Source organism: Gekko japonicus, unplaced genomic scaffold, assembly GCF_001447785.1.
Source record: "Gekko japonicus isolate JY-2015 unplaced genomic scaffold, Gekko_japonicus_V1.1 scaffold2322, whole genome shotgun sequence".
Lineage (NCBI taxonomy): Eukaryota > Metazoa > Chordata > Lepidosauria > Squamata > Gekkonidae > Gekko > Gekko japonicus.
In genome coordinates, this window is record NW_015172076.1 from 146,686 (window position 1) to 165,599 (window position 18,914).

The 18,914-nt window shown below is 44.5% G+C and overlaps 1 protein-coding gene across 1 annotated transcript in view; it reads left to right on the plus strand.

Annotated features, from left to right (window-relative positions):
• The window catches only part of LY75 (lymphocyte antigen 75), a 97,324-nt gene that overhangs the window by 72,808 nt on the left and 5,602 nt on the right, over window positions 1-18,914 (plus strand). The window contains 7 exon segments of the mRNA XM_015420879.1: window positions 1,469-1,591; window positions 7,055-7,249; window positions 7,944-8,164; window positions 11,351-11,525; window positions 13,406-13,570; window positions 16,261-16,377; window positions 17,940-18,107. Of these exon segments, the coding sequence (XP_015276365.1) occupies window positions 1,469-1,591; window positions 7,055-7,249; window positions 7,944-8,164; window positions 11,351-11,525; window positions 13,406-13,570; window positions 16,261-16,377; window positions 17,940-18,107 (1,164 nt within the window).

Consider the following 18,914-nt stretch of genomic DNA (forward strand, 5'->3'; position numbering starts at 1 on the left):
CCCGTGCGCCCACCAATTTCTGGCACTTCCCCTTCAGGCGCCTTCGCAGCCGCCCAGGACCGTCCCTCCCTCCCAGCAGCCCTGCTTGGGCGCCTCTTTCAGCACTGAACATGGGACAGAGAAGCCACACAGAAACACGGGCAAGGCGCAAAAATCCTTTCCTCCCTCCCGCGTCCAACCCTTTTTTTAACTCTAGGGAGCCCTTCTGGGATGGCACAGTAGGGGGTCTACTCTGGCCTCCAACCTTCCTCTCCCCCCCCCAGGAGCCGCTGGTAAGCCGCTCCGGCCCCCAGGACTCGGCCGCTGGCAAGCCACAGCAGGCCCTCCTCTCCCAATCCGGAGTCCCCTCCCCACCATGGTTTTTGGTTTTTAAGCCCACCCTTTGGGAAGCTCCAGAGGCCGGATGGGCCTTGGGAGACACCTCCGCCTCCCTGATGGGGCTACCCCTTCCAAACCTCCAGCCTCATTTCAGTCCATTCCGAGCTTCCCCCTCTGCCTTTCCAACAGCCCCGATCCCTCGCACGTTTACTCGCAAGTAAGCCTTCCTCTATGTGGGCGTGCGGGCGTGTCCTCTTCCCTCCCTCTCGGCGCCTCTTCCCCGGAAGAGAGCGGTAAACAACCCGTGTCTCAGCATTCAAAGCGGGGGCCGGTCTCCATTCATAGAATGAACACCGCAGATCAAAACAATAAACCTGCACACACAAGCATGGGAAACGGGGCGCTTCTCTCACCCGCTTGAAAAGTGCATCCAATTTTAGCACTGGGGGGAGGTTCTTTCTCGAAACGGGGGTGGGAGTGAGGGTGGGTGCAATAGCCTGGGTGTCAGCCAGAGCGAGGAGACGCGGGACCGTAGGGGGACAGAGGCTGGCCGGGGTGTGGAGGGAGGAGGCAGCGTGCTTTCCTGCAGCCGATGTATGCCGCGCTAGGCAAAGCGAGCCAGCAGGAAGGGGCTCCCAGAATACCATGCTGGGGGCTGGTGGGCAGCGGCAGCAGGGGCCTCGTGCCCCTTGGAGATCTGCGCCCGCCATCACACTAGTTGGCCTAGTGGAAGAGCCAGCCCTGGATATGAAGCACCTCACCACTCTGTCTCCTAGTGGCAACATTCTCTTAGGGCCAAATTTGATGATACCACATCCCCAGCAGTTTTGGGGCCCCACAGCAGTTTTAAAAGGGAAGAAAAAATCTGAAATGGTGACACATCCCCATGGTGGACTCACAGTCTCAATATCTTCTAGTTTGGCTCTTAGTTATCTCCCCACATTTTCCTGGTAGCTTTCTTTTGGTTCATAGCTGGACAGTCCTACAGCCACAGAACTAAGAGAGAATGACATTCTTATATTTTTGTTTCTTTTCTTGCATTCATAATCATTTAGTATAACAAGTAAAGGATTAGGATAATTAACTTTATAAACTTGTCGACAAGTTCATTGTAAATAAACTATTGACTTCTTTAAAATTTCTCCAATAGATGCCAATGCCTCTGTCTTGAGTATCAAGAATGAAAATGAAAATAGTTTTGTTGTTCAGCAGCTTCACTTATTCAGTGGCCTCGCTCACTGGGTATGGTTGGGTCTAATTTATGATAAGAATGGTAAGTTGTAAGTTATTTTATATCTGTTATTATGTGCTTGTCCGTCTTAAACATATCAAGACTAAATTGCAATGAAAGTATTTCCAGCCAACTTCCATTTGAAGAGAGAAATGATTACATTCGGTTTAGCTAAAATAAATACATAAATATAAATAAAAATGGATTTTTAAAACAAAGTTAGCAGGATAAAGGCTATACACTCACTGAAGTGCTCTGGGAAACTTCCCTTTCTTCAAGGCTATCTGAATTGTAGCCTGTCATGGCTCAGGTGGGGTGTCACCTGATGCTGCCACCACTCTGGTTCCAGGCTCCCTTGAGAAGGCCCAGAGTACCCTCCCAAGACCTTTAGACCTCCCTTTTGGCCGAATAATAGCTGTGAGGACCAGGCAGAGTGAACAATGGAAATAGTTTATTTTATAGGCGGTCAAACAACAAGGTGCAGAATAAGAACAGTAAGTGGGTGAAAAGAAAAGAAATCAAATGCCCTAACGCGTCTAAATATATACTGTCCCAAGCTCACTATTCCAAGTGACACTAGACTACTCACCCTTCCCTCAGGATGAGGGTTTCTTCCTGCAGCAGCCTTCCTTCTGACTCTGCCCTCTGGAAGAAAGAACAGCTTCTGCTCTGGCACCAGCCCTTTTGTTCCCCAGCCCTCTTCTTCCCTATTGGTCAATTTTGGCTCCAAAACCTCTCGGGCTTCTGGGAGTTGTAGGCCCAGCCTCACCTACTGCTAGCCAGGCTCCCTGGGCCTAGTAGGCCTCTGGTGGCACAGCCTAGATCATGACATAGCCAAAATAGTTCAAAGTGACAGGACCCTGATTTCTGCTGGGCTTGAGTTCAGCAGATGGGACATTCCACATTGCTTTGACATAAATGAAGTTTTACTTTCTTTAGTTTCTAACAAACTGACATGGTGGAATGATTCCATTTTTGTTTATTATATTTCTGACCTGCCTTCATCCATCAAGGACTCAAGGGTGGGTTACAATAACAAATTGAAAACCAAAATAAATGCAATTAAAAAACAAGATAAAACCTTAAACATGTATGTCAACATCCTACCTTCATAAAAATGCCCCTTTAAATAAATAAGAGATTCTGGAACAGCATTATCAGAGATACGTTCCTGACATCAGCAAGTAGGTTATTCCATCAAGTCAAAATCTAGCCAACCCACTACGGGATGCCAGCCTCCAGGCGGGACCTAGGGATCCCCCGGACTTACAGCTCATCTGCAGACTACAGAGATCAGTTCCTCCGGAGAAAATGGATGCTTTGGAGGGTGGAGTATACCCCATTGAGTTCCCTGTACTCCCCAGCTTGACCCCCAAATCTCCAGGAGTTTCCCAACCTGTAGCTGGCTACCCTCACGCCCCTCATCTCCCGCCAGCAGCCAGGGTGGACCTGGCAATCCTACAACCCACTGTACAATATTTATCCTTTAGAGCAGCACTTTTTTTGTTGTTCAGTCGCACAGAGCCATGAAATTAAAAGACGCCTGCTCCTTGGGAGGAAAGCGATGGCGAACCTAAACAGCACGCTAAAAAGTAGAGACATCACCCTGCCAACAAAAGTCTGCATGGTCAAAGCAATGGTATTCCCAGTAGTCATGTATGGCTGCGAGAATTGGACTATAAGGAAGGCCGAGCGCCGAAGAATAGATTCTTTTGAACTATGGTGCTGGAGAAGACTCTTGAGAGTCCCTTGGACTGCAAGAAGATCAAATCAGTCAATCCTAAAAGAAATCAACCCTGACTGTTCCCTGGAAGGCCAGATAATGAAACTGAAGCTCAAATACTTTGGCCACCAAATGAGAAGGGAGCACTCCCTGGAGAAGACCCTGATGCTGGGAAAGATTGAAGGTCAAAGAAGACGGGGACGGCAAAGGATGAGATGGTTAGACAGTGTCATCGATGCAACGAGTTCATTTATTTCACAGCGTATCTTTTTTACTTTTCACACATCAGATTATTATATTTTTTAAAAAATTTTATTAAATATAAAAAACAGTTAAAAATAGAAAAGCATAAAAATAGAGCTCCTGGCCCTAGTCCCAGCTCCCGCCCACCCAGCGGTTCAAAAGCATTAAATGGCAAGTAGATAAACTGGGTACCTTCCCCTAGGTGGCGGGGGGCACCCTCCTCCTCGGGAGGTCGAGGCAGCGGCAATGGCGGCAGAGCAGTTCCTGGTGTTTCAGCGGAGCGTCGTCGGAGGCTGGAGAGCTTGGAGAGTGACGTCGGAGGCAGAGGCTTGGAGAACAACGTCAGAGGCGGAGCCCGGAGAGGCGGAGGCCTGGAGAGCGCGGCGCAGCAGGAGCCGTCAAGGACACCTGCCGGAGGAAGCTGCCCAGAAGACCTGCTCCAGAAGGGCACCAGAAGAACGCCGACATCCAGAGCCGCGGGTGGAAGCCGGAAGCTGGATACCAACAAGCCCGGGGTGCTGGTAGGCACTACCCCATTGACAATGTGGCTCTAGTTAGATGAACTGGAATTTGGAACTATATGTAAACCGCTCAGAGACCTGCAAAAAGGTTAGAGCGGTATATAAATGGAATGTATAAATAAATGGTGTTTATGCAGGGCAAACAGGGAGGTGTCGATTTTATGTGCTGCTGAGGCTTCCAAGAGGGGCATCCATTTTTCTTGAAGATTGTCAGGAACACACATCAGATTATTCATTACATTGGGACAAAGGGAGTTTTCCCAAACGCAGGTGTTTTTTTCAGAAGACCTTCCAAATTTTCTTTTGCTGCAGGATGACTTAGTCGCTATTTTTTTAAAGCTAAGTATGTGATACAAAGGGTGCTATGTGCAATTCTAGCAGGAGAACTCTTCCTGGAACAGCAACAGAAGCTGCGAATTTCAGCTTAAACTGCTGTAGATAAAATGCTTCCTGCTGTGAAGTTTGCACTAATTTATCCATTACACAGAAATTCCAAATTTTATAGTTAAGACTTTTCCTTGAATTCTGTGATAATTAGAATAAAGGGGGGGGGTGTAGTGTCCGCGGACCGCCACCGGAGGTCAGCGCATATGCCCTAGCTTCAGTCCGAACAACAATGGGGACTAGGATCCTAGTCCCTCCTCTGGGGAACCAATGGGATCCGTGGCGGGAGATTTGAACCCATCAATGGTGACCAGGGGCGGTCCCCAGGTGTGTATATAGTTGGCCTGCCGGCCGGTTACCATCTGTCTCGTTGTGTGCTAATAAAGCGTGCTATGCACCACATCGTTGTTTGTCGTTCATCCATGCGGCTACCCACTACATAACAGGGGGATCCTTTCACAATAAATGGTCCTTTCCGTACTAGACCTTAAATCCCAGTTCACCCCTGTTCCCGAACTTACATTCTACACTAAACATGAGTTTGCCCATATAATTATCTCGGGGTATTTTTACATTCTACACTACACTCAAGTTCACCCCTATAATTATTTTGGGGTATTTTTTGTTTCCACATTACATTGAGATCACCCCGGTTTTGCCCCACACTTGTCCCCGGGATAAATGGATGCTGTCCAAGGTGAACTCTGATAAAACCAGGGATGAGATCCAAGTAAGGAAAGGACCAATGCATCCAAACTGCATTCATAGCATCCAAACAGCATCAAAACTGCATTCATAGCACATTATCTACCATTTCTGACACTGCCAGTTACCTGTTAAACTGGCAGAAGTGAAAAATTCACTAATCTTGAGATAGGATTCCCCTTATTTATCTTCTGTCTTGGTAATCAGTACTGTCAAAGTTGACAGCATTGATCAGTGGGCCCGGGATAAATGGATGCTGTCCAAGGTGAACTCTGATAAAACCAGGGATGAGATCCAAGTAAGGAAAGGACCAATGCATCCAAACTGCATTCATAGCATCCAAACAGCATCAAAACTGCATTCATAGCACATTATCTACCATTTCTGACACTGCCAGTTACCTGTTAAACTGTCAGAAGTGAAAAATTCACTAATCTTGAGATAGGATTCCCCTTATTTATCTTCTGTCTTGGTAATCAGTACTGTCAAAGTTGACAGCATTGATCAGTGGGTTAGGAAGAGAGCTAGGCCTTTATCCAACAACATAGTCTTAAGGACACTTCAGTTAAACAATGTTCTGTTTGCTCAGGCTTTTCATGAAAATCATGCTATTCTGTGTGGTGTTGAGTTTCATCTGGTTGTTGTATTTATGATTATATTATTTTACATGAAGAACTGAGCTCCATTTTGGGATCCATCCTTGAAAAGCTATTTAGAATAAATAAATGTAATCATAACCCATGGTTTGCTGCTCATGAATGAGTCTGGGAAACCCTCCTGCTTATGTAATCTGCTCCCTCACCCTTCTCACCTGGTATACAGCCAGATAATCAGATATATTTGGGTTTGTAGCAAGCCCATATTTTGCTGTTATATCCAGACCTGCAAGCTGTACTGTGCATTTTCCCTGCAAATTAGATTAAAACACTATTTGGAATCTTTGTTTGCAGAGAAGGTGCACGCCATAGTTTGACAGTTGGTATGTAATGGCAAACCATGGTTTGCTGAAAAAGCAGAAATTTCTAATTTTCTGGTTCCTTACAATCTTTTTCAAAGTTTAATCTGACTAATTTAAAATTCTTATATAAATTGATTATGAGTGTGTATATACATGTGTAGGTATGTATATATGTGTGTGTATTGATTTTAATAGTTGATTTTGATATTTTGTTTCAAAAATAACAAGCCTGCTTCAAAAAAATTACCACATCCAAATTGCAGGCAACATGAACACCCAGTGGAATTAATGGGTAATAAACTCTGGATTAACAAAAGGAACTCTTTCTTTACTCAACCAGAAATTAAATTGTGGAATTCACTGCCAGTAGACATAATGACAGCCATGCACATAAGATGGCGTTAAAAGGGACTTAGACAGTCCATCAATGGCTACTAACCAAGATGACTAAAGAGAACCTCCATATTTAAAGGCTGTAAACCTCTGTATATCAGTGCTAGAAGGCAGCATCAAGGGAAAGCCTTGACAGCAATTCTGTGTTGTGGGCCATCCAGGGCAAGGGATTGGCTGCTGTGTGAAACAGAATGCTGGACTTGATGGACCACTGATCAGATACACCAGGACTCTTCTTACCAGTGTGATGGAGAAGTTCAAGTATCAGACTGGGATCTGGGAGACTGAGGTTGGAATCCCCATTCTGTCATGGAACCTTGCTGAGCCCAGTCAAACACTTTCAGCTGAGCCTACCTCTCAGATTGTTGTGAGGATAAAATGAAGGTGAGGGGAACAATGTAAGCTGCTTTGGGTCGCCATTGAGCTGAAAGGTGGGGTATAAATGAAGTTATTGAATGAACATCCCTCCTCTTCTTAAACTTAGAAATCTGTTCATGCTAGGTGGGTATATGTTATCTGCAGTGCTGTAATTTTAAAAACAAATCTCCATACGGAATCTTTTCATGTATTTTCCATAGATACGCTTCTAAAGTGGTATGATGAATCATACCCGTCTTTCAATAAGTGGAGTGAAGGAAGACCTTACATAAGGAATAATAATTTTGTTGCCGGTGTTAACTTGGATGGCTTATGGGATATTTACAATTACACTGACAAGTTGATACCCATACGATTTCATCACTACAGTGTCCTTGCCTGTAAAATAGAAATGGGTAAGTGGTACATCAATTTTGGATTGCATTTCAGAACACCTACTGACATACCATGAGGCCAATTGTGATCATTCTTTCAAGCTGTGGATTTCGGAGGGCCGCAACCCCCCTGCCCATCCATGCCACCCTCCCAACCAGTGTTCCCTCTAAGCTGAGTTACTGTGAGCTAGCTCACAGTTTTTTAGCCTCTGGCTCACACATTTTTGTCTTAGCTCAGGAAGGATGGCTCCAGAGCAGACTAATTTATGCAGTAGCCAAATCGCTCACTCACGCCAGTAGCTCACAAAGTAGAATTTTTTGCTCACAAAACTCCACAGCTTAGAGGTAGCAGTGCTCCCAACCACCCATCTCCTCTGCTTCCTTCATCTCCCAGGGGCTAGAGATGCTAGTCCTCCTTGCTCCCTCTTTCTTGGCCCTCAAAAACAGAGTGACAAGCCACACAAGTCCTGTAGGGTTTTCCTCTCATGAGAACTTGGCCCTCACTTTGGCTACCAGCACAACCAAAATGGCAGCCAATCTTGCAAGAAGGAGGACATTTTTAGAGGTTTGGAAGACAGAGAAGGTAAGGAGGATTAGCTGTCCCAGTTCCTCAACCAAGGTCCAACGTAGGAGACAAACTGGCCTCAAGCAACAAAACATACTGAGCGAGAGCTGGGGAGACGTAACATTTGTCATATTTTTAATATTGAAATAGGGCCCAAAGAGAACAAGTCACCACTGCCTAAAAAGCAACAATATGGAAACAACACATACTGGATTCTTCAAAAGAAGCTCAATTGGTACGAAGCATGGAAAGAATGCAAGCAAAATGGAAGTGATTTAGCTAGTATACACAGTGAATCGCAAGAGTTGTTTCTAGAAGACATTGTAAAGCATGATGGATTTTCACTGTGGCTTGGTTTATCCAGTCATGATGTAAGTTTGACCTGTGCTAATAGATGGAGGGTGGGAAATTTGCTATATGTGAAGGCTAAGCTCCATGTTACATTTTTGGGAGAGGTTCCTGGGACCTGACAAAGGAGTTGCAGAGGAAAGCATTTTTAAAGTCTACAGATTATTAAACATTCCCAGCTAAAACCAAACATAAATTAGGTAAAGGTAAAGGTTTCCCTTGCTCGAAAGCCAGTCAAATCCGTTTCCGAGCCGAAGAGCCAGCGCTGTCCAAAGACGTTTCCGTGGTCATGTGGCCGATATGACTAAACACCAAGGCGCACGGAACGCTGTTACCTTCCCACCAAAGTGGTCCCTATTTCTCTACTTGCAGTGTCTTGCTTTCGAACTGCTAGGTTGGCAGAAGCTGGAACCAGAGACGTTGGGTTGAGGTTCCTGGGACCTGACAAAGGAGCTGCAGAGAAAAGCATTTTTAAAGACTACAGATTATTAAACATTCACAGCTAAAACCAAAGATAAATTAGCAAACCCCAAATCCCTCCCTTGTCCCCCCCATTAAAAGATGCTTGCCATTTAAACCTCCTCAAAAGCCCTAGCAAACACCAAGTATTGTGCTAAATATGAGCTGATAAGCTTCCAGGTGTCCAGAGTAAATGCTCGTTAGTATCTCCTGATATCTCTCAGCTCTTGAGGTAAGTAGCCAGTTGTTGTTAAAATCAGCATCTTCAGAAGGCCACTCTAATTTATTCAGTTCAGTACAGCTAAAGATAAAATAGACCTAAATAGGACCTAAATAACAAAAATAAAACAGGGTTTGGGAGCAAGATGAGCAAACGCTACTAGTTCGACGCCATCTTGCCAGTACACAAACCCTGGCAAACAGGCAGGCATTGCAGTTCCTCCTGAACATCTCCAGGAAGGGGGGCCCCCTCACCTCTTCAGGGAGCCCATTCCACAGAGCTGGAGCCACAATGGAAAACCAGAAGCCCAGTTCTGCTTAGAATTGTGGAGTCAGGTGAGGAGAGTGACCTGCCTTCCCTTGCTGGTGTTTTCCAGAGCCTAAATGGCCCCAGCAAGGAGTTATTTGCATAATTTTTGAAGCTGTGCATGGAGTATTCTGAGCAGGGCCGGCTCTTCCACTAGGCCAACTAGTGTGACGGCCTAGGACGCAGAATTGAGCCCTGGTGGACTTTTTAACAGTGACTTTTCGCCATAGCTGCTGTGTGACTGCAGAGAAAACATGTTGGATTCAGGAAATGTCAACCCAGCTTGGCAAAAAATGTAACTTGTAGATTAGTCCTAAGGTAGAAAACAACTCAATTTTGGTTGGTTCCCCCCCCCCCTTTACCCTTCTGTTTCATTCTCACATCACATAGTGTGGTTATGACTGCGGTTTATGCATGTTTACTTGGAAGTCCCTGCATGATCAATGGAATTTAATAACAGTGCCTAGGACTGCAGTCTGAATCAATATCCCCTCACTATCACCACTACAACCCAGCCTGTCTAAAATAGGAAGGAGAATGGAACATGCAAATGAGGAGAACTAAAGACTGCCCTCTCACACAGCTTGCTTTGCTACATTTCAGTGCTTGAGACACGGAGGCAGGCAAAGGCAAACCACCTCTGAATGTCTCTTGCCTTGAAAACCCTACAGGTTGCCATAAGTCAGCTGTGACGTGATGCCACAACAACAGAAAAACACTTCTTTACCCAGCCTAGCTCTGATACCAGATGACAGCTGGGCTGGGACGAAAATGTTGGAAGGAATGGCACCAAGGCAACATGCTAGCTCTTCTCAAGCGTGTTCTTTATTTTTATTTAAACATAGTCTGCCACTCCTGTTTTCCTTCTCTGTTGTGGATATCTGCCTTTTTCCCTACCAACGCTTGGGGTGGAGGGGGGGATTTCAGTATAGGAAATGTTCCAGGCCAATAAATAAAAATCAAGCACAGAAAAAAACAATTAAAATGCAAAACAAACAACAGGCAAAAACTAGAAGCAGAGGAACTCAGAACTAGAAGAACTCACTAACCCCCCCTCAGAAGAAACCCCCCCAACAAGGCAAGCCAAATGGAAAAGCACACAGTAAAAAAAAAAATTAAATTGTGCAAAAAGAGAAACTAGAAGAACCCTCCCCCCAAATAAAACCCAGAAAGAGGCCCGAGGCCCTAGAGGCCTACTCACACCACCCCCTCACCAACCACAGGCCCCAAACCACCAAAACAAAAATAATTCTTTTAAAAAGTGCCCTAATAAAGTAAACCAGGCTGATGTCTGCTCTCCATCCAAGGAGGTCCACGCAGGAGGGAGGAAAGCAGGCAGGCTGAAGGAACAGGGCAGGGGCAGCAGCAGAAGTCAGCAAGCCACACACAATCTCCTCCAAGCCAAGCCAGGCATCTCTCTCTCATCACCAGCAATAGGAACACAGCACATAGGATCCAGGAACAGCACAGCAGCAATGGCATCAACCACCAGAGACTGTCCCCTTTTATGTTCTCTGAGCACACACAGACGGATTTCAAAAAGAAACACCTTCTGTGATTGGCAGAGAGCAGATGCCAAAACCCTATTGGCGACCAGTGTTCCTTCCCTGGGAAAGGAGCAAGCTAGTGGACTGGCAGCAGTAACAACAGCCTTGCAAAAAGTTGCAAACTGCAATACATTTGCAGATGCATTGCAGTGATTGGCTGTCTGAAGTTCCCTCTTTCCCCCTCCCTCCAGGAAACAGGAGCAAGAGACGGGAAAGAAGGGGAAATGGCGGGAAAACGGGGTTTCCTGGTCCCTTTAACTGTTAAAACACCCCCTAGTGGCCATTTTTGGCATTGCCGAAAAATTCCAAACCACCCCCACCCCCGATTTTTTCAGGATTTTTTCCCGAATCTCAGAACAGGCTCAGGGAAGCCTGTTCAGCATCCAGAAAGCCGAAAAATCCCGTTTTTTCCGGGATTTTTTTGGCTCGGAATTCTCGAATGCACACCCCTACTGGGGACCAGTCTCCCTAATTTTGTTTGGGTTTTAATACATTATCCCTAGACTGTAGTCTACTTTGTACCGAACGCTGAATCTGAAAGTGAATCTGACTGTAACAAGCCTTGCAGGTAACAAGCCCTACAATACTAGCCATGCTGCCTGTTTATCCTAGTGCTTCTTAAAAGTAAGAGTGACATCAACTCCCATTCAGACTGAATTTTACTACCTCTTTTTCAGATAAATGAGTCTGATTTTGAATGGTCTGATGGAAGCTCATTTGATTACAAACCCAGCCAATACGAGACCTCACAGTTTCTTGGAAACTGTGTTTTTTTGAACATTTATGGGTTTTGGAGTCATATGAAGTGTACAGATGTTCTTGAAGGAGCTATTTGCTACTCCCCATCAAAAGGTAAGTCTGCATTCAGTTCTGGGGTTTTTTCGTATCTTGATAGTCACAAGTTAAGGTCAAAATCAAACGTAATGTCACTTAAAGCACCCTTTTCCTCTCCGTGTGTTGGTAGGGTTGCTTGGTTTCTTGTAGACAGATTGGTGCTTTCCCACATGATAAATAATGCAGTTTCAATCCACTTCAGTAACTGTTTGCAAGTGGATTTTGCCATTTCACACAGTAAAATCCAGCTGCAAAGGGCGTTGAAAGTGGATTGAAAGTGAGTCATTTAGTGTGTGTGAAAGATGAGAGGTATGGGAGTACAATAGCGATGGGTATAGAATAGCACATGCATCAGGTATCCCTTCTTACTTGGTGTTCAGTAAGTGTACACATTTAGAAATAGATTGTGTAATCAATTCATATGGCTGGATCCAGCAATCTGCTCCTAACAGGGATCTTGGACCTTTGCAAACCTCCCCGCCCCCAGCAGCCATTTCCAGAATGAGGAAGATTGATTCCCAGGGTTATGGGACTTCCATTGACAGGAAAGGCAAGAAGGACAATTCCACCCCTTCTCCCTCCTTGTTAGTGGTAGGAAGTGCTGTCAAGTCCAGGCCAACTTATGGCAACCTTGTAGGGTTTTCAAGGCAGGAGATGAACAGAGGTGTTTTGACATTGCCTGCCTCTGCACAGCAACCCTTGACTTCCTTGGTGGTCTCCCATCCAAGTACTAATTAGGGCTGACTATACTTAGCTTCCAAAATCTGATGACTGGGCTAACCTGGGTCATCCAGGTCAAGGTTTCCCTACTCATTGCAACCCACCAATTCACGCAGCTACTGTTTCACTCAGGGCTGATGACCTTGAAAATTACTTTTTCCGGGGTCAGAAATGGCTGCTGGGGAAGAGGCGAAAGGGGCAAAGATTTCTGATGGATTGTTAGATCCCACCCAGTATTTACACATTTCTTGTAGGCAGTTGCACTAGAATGCAGCTTTCTATTATTATGTGGCCTGCTACTTGCCTGGACTCTTTTAGTACAAGGATCAATAAATCATGAGTTCGGCCACCAGTACCAAAAAGTGGAACAGAGTGCCTTGTGCTCACTCGCATAGATGGCTGCACACTGCGTTGTTTTCAGTAGTTTATGTCAAGAGCTTACCTCAGTTGTAAGGGTTTATGGCCAATAGGGATGTATTGCTACATCCTGTTGAGTTAGGGAGACGTGTTTTCCCTGTACTGCAGCACTGGGGGAGAGGGGGATGGAAAACATTCTTATGTTCCCATGGATATTTGAGTGCTTTACGCAGCCACATGTTTCCCTTTGTGTGGTGGGGGGGGGGTGTAACTGGGGATGGAAGATAAACCACCAGTACTGATGGCTGCAGAAATGTCTACATAGCTTTGTGTATGTAAATGCTTCCAATTTGAAGAAGATGATGATACTGGATTTATACCCCACCCTTCACTCCAAATCTCAGAGCGGCTTACAATCTCCTTCCCTTCCTCTCCCCACAACAGACACCCTGTGAGGTAGGTGGGGCTGAGAGATCTCTTTGAGAACTCTCAAGAGAACAGCTCTGAGAGAACTGTGGCTTGCCCAAGGTCACCCAGCAGCTGCATGTGGAGGAGTGGGGAATCAAACCCAGTTCTCCAAGATTAGAGTCCGCACTCCTAACCACTACACCAAACTGGATCTCACTACACCAAACTGATAAAGAGCACATCAGGATTTCCTATGATGCAATCAAATGATGTCTCAGAGGACTTGATTGTAGCGGATCACAATTTTTGTCTTTATTTTAAACCTTGAACAGTAATCCTTAACCAATTTACTGGTGACAAAGAAGTCTCATGCATGATGGTGTAGACCATAATAGTATTTGTATTTCATACAGAAATACAGTCGAAGCAAATTGAAGATTTCTCAACTTGTCCAAAAACTACTAGTGGATCATCACAGTGGATACTATATAATGATTATTGTTATGCATTTGATGTAAAATTTTACAATTTTTCAATATACACTGCTGAAGAGGCTGAAAAAGTCTGCCGGAAGCTTGGTATGTTTCAATTCTGTTACCTTATTTGTTATAGAACATCCATCATTTCCTTTAGAATGTTTGCTCTGATGTATCCTTTTGCTTTTGAACTGTCTCTTGTGATAACCACGCCTTTCGATGATGACCATAAGGATGTGTGATCAGATAGTAGCTAATCAAAAACCAAGCCAAATACACCCTTATTCATTAATATAGTTATACAGAATTTTACTTACAAAAGTAACAGCCTTAAAATTAATGATTTTCCCTGGTTATATCCAAAGTATTCTGGCATCTCACTGATGCAGTTAACAGATCAACAAAACAACACAAAGCAGGTGGAGAAAAGGGTTAAGAGTGAGTCAGCTGCTAAGTGACAACACACTGGCTAACCAGCAGTCTACTGATGCTGACATCAAGTGAAGGCTTGCCGACTCAGGGTCTTCCGGGGGGGGGGGGGGGGGTACCATGGAGCAACATCGTGCAGCAGCCTGTGAGAGGCCGCATCCTCCACAATGGACTGACGTCTCGGCCTTCCCCTTAGCCCTTTTGCTTGGCAGCACCAGCAAAGAAAGATGGGGGGGGATCTTTAAATGCCTCCCCTTCACTTCCCCAGTCAGCCTGCCAAAGCGCGCTGGCTGGAGAAGTGAAAAAGATCAGGGAGGAATCTTTAAATTTTCCCCCTTCGCTTCCCAGGCAGCCTGCCAAGGCACACTGGCTGGGGAAGTGAAAAAATATTTAAATATGCCTCCCTGATTTGTCTTTACTTCCCCAACTGGCCTGCCAAGAAAGCAGCAAAGAAAGATTGCCTCCCCTTTGCTTCCCCAGCCAGCACAACTTGGCAAGCTGGCTAAGGAAGTGGAGAGAAAAGGGGTTGAAAGTTTAAAACCCTTCTCACTTAGCTGGGGAAACAAAGAAAGATTGTGGAGGCATCTTTAAATGCCTCCTCTGTGCTTCCCCAGCCAGTGCGCCTTGGCAGGCTGGCTGGGGAAGTGAAGGGAAGGTGTTTAAAGATGTCTCCTCATCTTTTTTTTTTCTTCCTCAGCCAGCACGCCTTGCATGTCCGGCCGGAGAAGTGAAGGCGAGGCATTTAAAAAATGTCTCCCCCATCTTCCTTTGCTTTCCCGGCTGGCCTGCCTTGGCAGACGAGCTGGGGAAGCCAAGAAAGATCAGGAAGGCATCTTTCAATGGCCTCCTCTTCACTTCCCCAGCCAACTCACCTTGGCAAATGGGAGGGAGGGAGGGGAGGGTCAGTTTTGCTCCCCCTGGGCTTGGAAGTCAAGGGGGAGTGAAACTGACAGCTCAAATGAGTGCCGAATATTTTCAGCAATGCCGAATATTTTCTGAATCCCAGTATAATACCGATACTGGGATTCAGGAATATCAGAATTGATTGATATTTTGGCGGTTTGGCTTATCCAAACCTGGAAAATTACAATATTTTTTCCCATGTACACCCCTACTCACGAACTGCCACGAAGAACTACATGGACCTCCATGAAAAATATGTTGGTTTGTGGGAGACCTTATATCATGAACCATGGCTCACAAATCAAGCAGTGTTTGTGACAAAATCAGGTTAGTGATGAGGTATGTGCTCATCCCTAGTGGTTACGTCCAGGGTAAATTACTGTACTGGCACTGTAAGCGGGTCTGCCTTTGAAAACAGTCCAGAGAAACTTCCGTTGGTCCAAAATACGACGGACAGTTCTAGTCGGGGGCTGATTACAGGGATGATATAACCCCTGTGCTGAATGATCTGCACTGGCCGTCCATTTGTTTCCGGGCAAATTACTGGTTTTTACCTTTAGGTCCTGAAATGGCTTGAGGCCAGGTTTTCTGAACTGCCACCTACCATAATGTTAAGCCCCCCAGTTAAGATCTGCCTCCCAAGCCTTGCTCTCTGTGCATCCACTTTTAGAGATAAGATGGGTAGCAATGAGAAGGAGGGCATTTTCGGTTGTGGCACCTCACCTTTGAAATGCCCTCCCCCTTGAAGCTCACCTGGCACCTATCATAATGTATTTTAGCCGCAAAGCCAAAACATTTCTTTTTACCCCAGACTTTTAAGTTACTTTTAGAGGGTTTATCTTTTTAGCTGTTTAATGATCTGCTTGTGCCTGAAGGTCTGTTTTATGGATAATTTCATGCTGTTTTTATGTCTCTGGCTTGTTTGTAATTACTTGTTTTATTTTTATATTGATAACTTATGGTTTTGGTACAGGGTGTTTAATAAACAGTCAAGCAAGACTGTAAACGTGTGGCATAAAAATGTCCTAAATAAATAAATAAAATCTGCATGGATTCAAAATTTTAAAAATACCAGAAATGTGTGTCCATTTTAAAAGGGGGAGGGGGGGGGAGAGAGAGGAGAGAAAGAGAGGAAGGAAGGAAGGAAGGAAGGAAGGAAGGAAGGAAGGAAGGAAGGAAGGAAGAAAGAAAGAAAGAAAGAAAGAAAGAAAGAAAGAAAGAAAGAAAGAAAGAAAGAAAGAAAGAAAGAAAGAAAATATGTGTAATAACGATTTTAAAATAAAAATCTTAAAGGAAAAAAATTGAAAATAAAATTTTGGTTTACACTCCTGCCAATAAACAGATTGTTTCAGTGTATTTTAGAGTCTTTCTTAGATTACTTGCATAGATATTTTAGAAAATTTAAATATGGAATGGCTCTAAACATGTTTGTTTTGTTTTGAACTATATTCTACCATTAGACCGTTCTGCAACACTTTTGACTATAAAGGATGAAAAAGAAAATACATTTGTTACCACATACTTGAAACAACATTACTTTGTCACTAAAAGAGTATGGCTTGGAATTAATTCTAAAGGTAAGGAGTAAATAACTATCAAACTCATGTAATACTTATAATCAGTGCTGTTAAAGCAAGTTATACAATCTAGATCAGATCAAGCACATTTAAAGGAAAAGGTTTCCCTTGCTCAAGAGCTAGTAGAATCTGACTCTAGGGGGCGGTGCTCATCTCAATTTTCAAGCTAAAGAGCCAACACTGTCCGAAGACGTTTCTTTGGTCATTTGGCCAGCATGACTAAACACTGAGGTGCATGGAACGCTGTTACCTTCCCACCGAAGCGATACCTATTTATCTACTTGCAATGTCTTGCTTTCAATCTGCTAAGTTGGCAGGAGCTGGGGCCAGAGATGGGAGCTCACTCTGTCATGCAGCACTAGGGTCTCGAGCTGCCAAACCTTCCAGTCTGCAGCTCAGTGTCTTAACCTCTAAGCCACCGCAGCCCCCAAGCACATTTAGATCCATTGAAAATGAGATTTAACTATGTTCTTAATTCTGTTGCTTTCCATGAGACTGGATTTTATTGCAGCCACGGAATTTAACAGTTGTCATATTTTAATTACCACAGTTCACACTGATAATATTTGTACGTTGTCAGCAATTTAGATTATAGCGCTAACAACAGATAAGAACTAATTTCCAGTAGTCAATTTAGTTGATTCTTAGAAATCATTCCTCTTGCCTTTGAAGTCCCTAGCTATTTGCAGTTCTGGAAAGCCCATTCTCTCTCCTAGTTTTCCTTTTCGTCCCCTGTTCCTTCCTCTTACCTTCTAAAGTAATAATATGAATATGGGACACTGGGTCAGCTTATTCATTGTCAGGATCAGCTACCTTTAATGATGGAAGTTCTCCAAAGCCTCAGGTTATAGAAGCTTCCAGAGAAACTATGGCTCAATTTGCTCCAATTCTGTTGTCAAATATACCCATCCCCCTCTTTTTATTGTTTGCCGGCTCACTGACCGCTTCATAGGTGGAGATTGTCTTATTGGCACGCTGACCAGAAAGTCTGCCTACTCCTGTCCCAGGCTTTCCTTCCTTTCCCTGACCACCAGTTTTTTTCAGGTTATTGCTCCTACTGTGTACGTTCTGCTTCTACCACAGCTTTGTTAGTATTGACAATGCAGGCAGGTCCCTCAGCAGCTACTTAATATTGAAAATTAGGCAGCAGAATGATGTAGTTACAGCCAGATGCCTGCGTTTGCGTAGTCCCGATGTGTGCCTGCACAGAGGCAACTTGTTACAGGTAAGTGCAACACTGTTTCATATGAATATTCATATAACTCACACTATCCCTGGGAGTTCCCCATCCCCCAGAAACAGCTTTGGGGGGGGGGGCATTTTAGGACACAGCAAGAGAGAGAACTAGGGAAGTTGCTCCCTGCAGACTATAACCCTTCTAGCCCCAGGAATTTTAGTTGGGATTCAAGCCAATGACTGTTGGCTAAACATCTAAATCTAGAATTAACCTTTCAGGAATTGAATAAATAATACTTATTGTTTGTGTGTGTGTAATTTAAAGTAATTACAACATATTTCTTCTGATAAACAGAGAACAAAATTCTCATGGCTTTTATTTACAGCTCTGTCTTTAAGATGGCTTGATGGCTCTGACATTAAATATACCAACTGGGAAAAAGGACATGAAAATGCCAATGTCAAATGTGGTATTATGTTGTCCACAAGTGGAAAATGGACCAAAACTGACTGCTCAAAAGGCCAAGGCAGAGTTGTTTGCAAGGTTCCTCGAGGTATGTATGATTTAGCTTTAATAGATTTTGCTTCTTTCAAAATGCACCGAATAGTGATGGTATTAGGAAGGTTTGAATGAAATTTACAGATGGGGAGGGGGTGTGTGTTGTTCCATACAGGGTCTCTCTTTAATGTGTTTGTGCAGCTTCAAGTCCCAGTTGAAGTTTGGTCCCAAATGGGACTGAAAAGAGTACAGGTTGGTACTAATGCTTTTAGTCAGCTGTGTTGAGGGCCGATTACGTCAAACAGTAGCTGAGAAATTTAATAAATAACGTATTTCAGAAAAAGATCATTTCTCGTTTTTTGCTTCTCTGATGAGGGGAGCTTTGACTCGCAAAGCCTTAAACGCTGAAAAATCTTGATGGTCTCCAGGGCTATTTTTGGGCAGGAACGCACAGGAATGGAGTTCCGGCTGGCTCCTGAGTTGGCCACGCCCAGCAGGAACTCGTTAGCATAATAGGCCACACCCAACAGCAGAAACTCATTAGGATTGGCTACATTCGGGGTGTGTGGCCTAACATGCAAAGGAGTTCCTGCTACAAAAAAAGCCCTGGGTGTTGACAACAAACAAGGTAACCAGAATAACAAGCAAAAGGTGGGTGTGGCTGGATGAGCACACTTCTGGTAACATGAGGGTGTGGCCTAATATGCCAATGAGCTGTGCTGTCAGGGTGTGTGGCCTAATATGCTAATGAGTTTCTGTTGGGTGTGGCCTATTATGCTAATGAGTTCCTGCTGGGCTTTATCTACCCAAAAAGCCCTGATGGTCTGGACTCGAATCTGGCTGTTCTACTACAGACCAACAT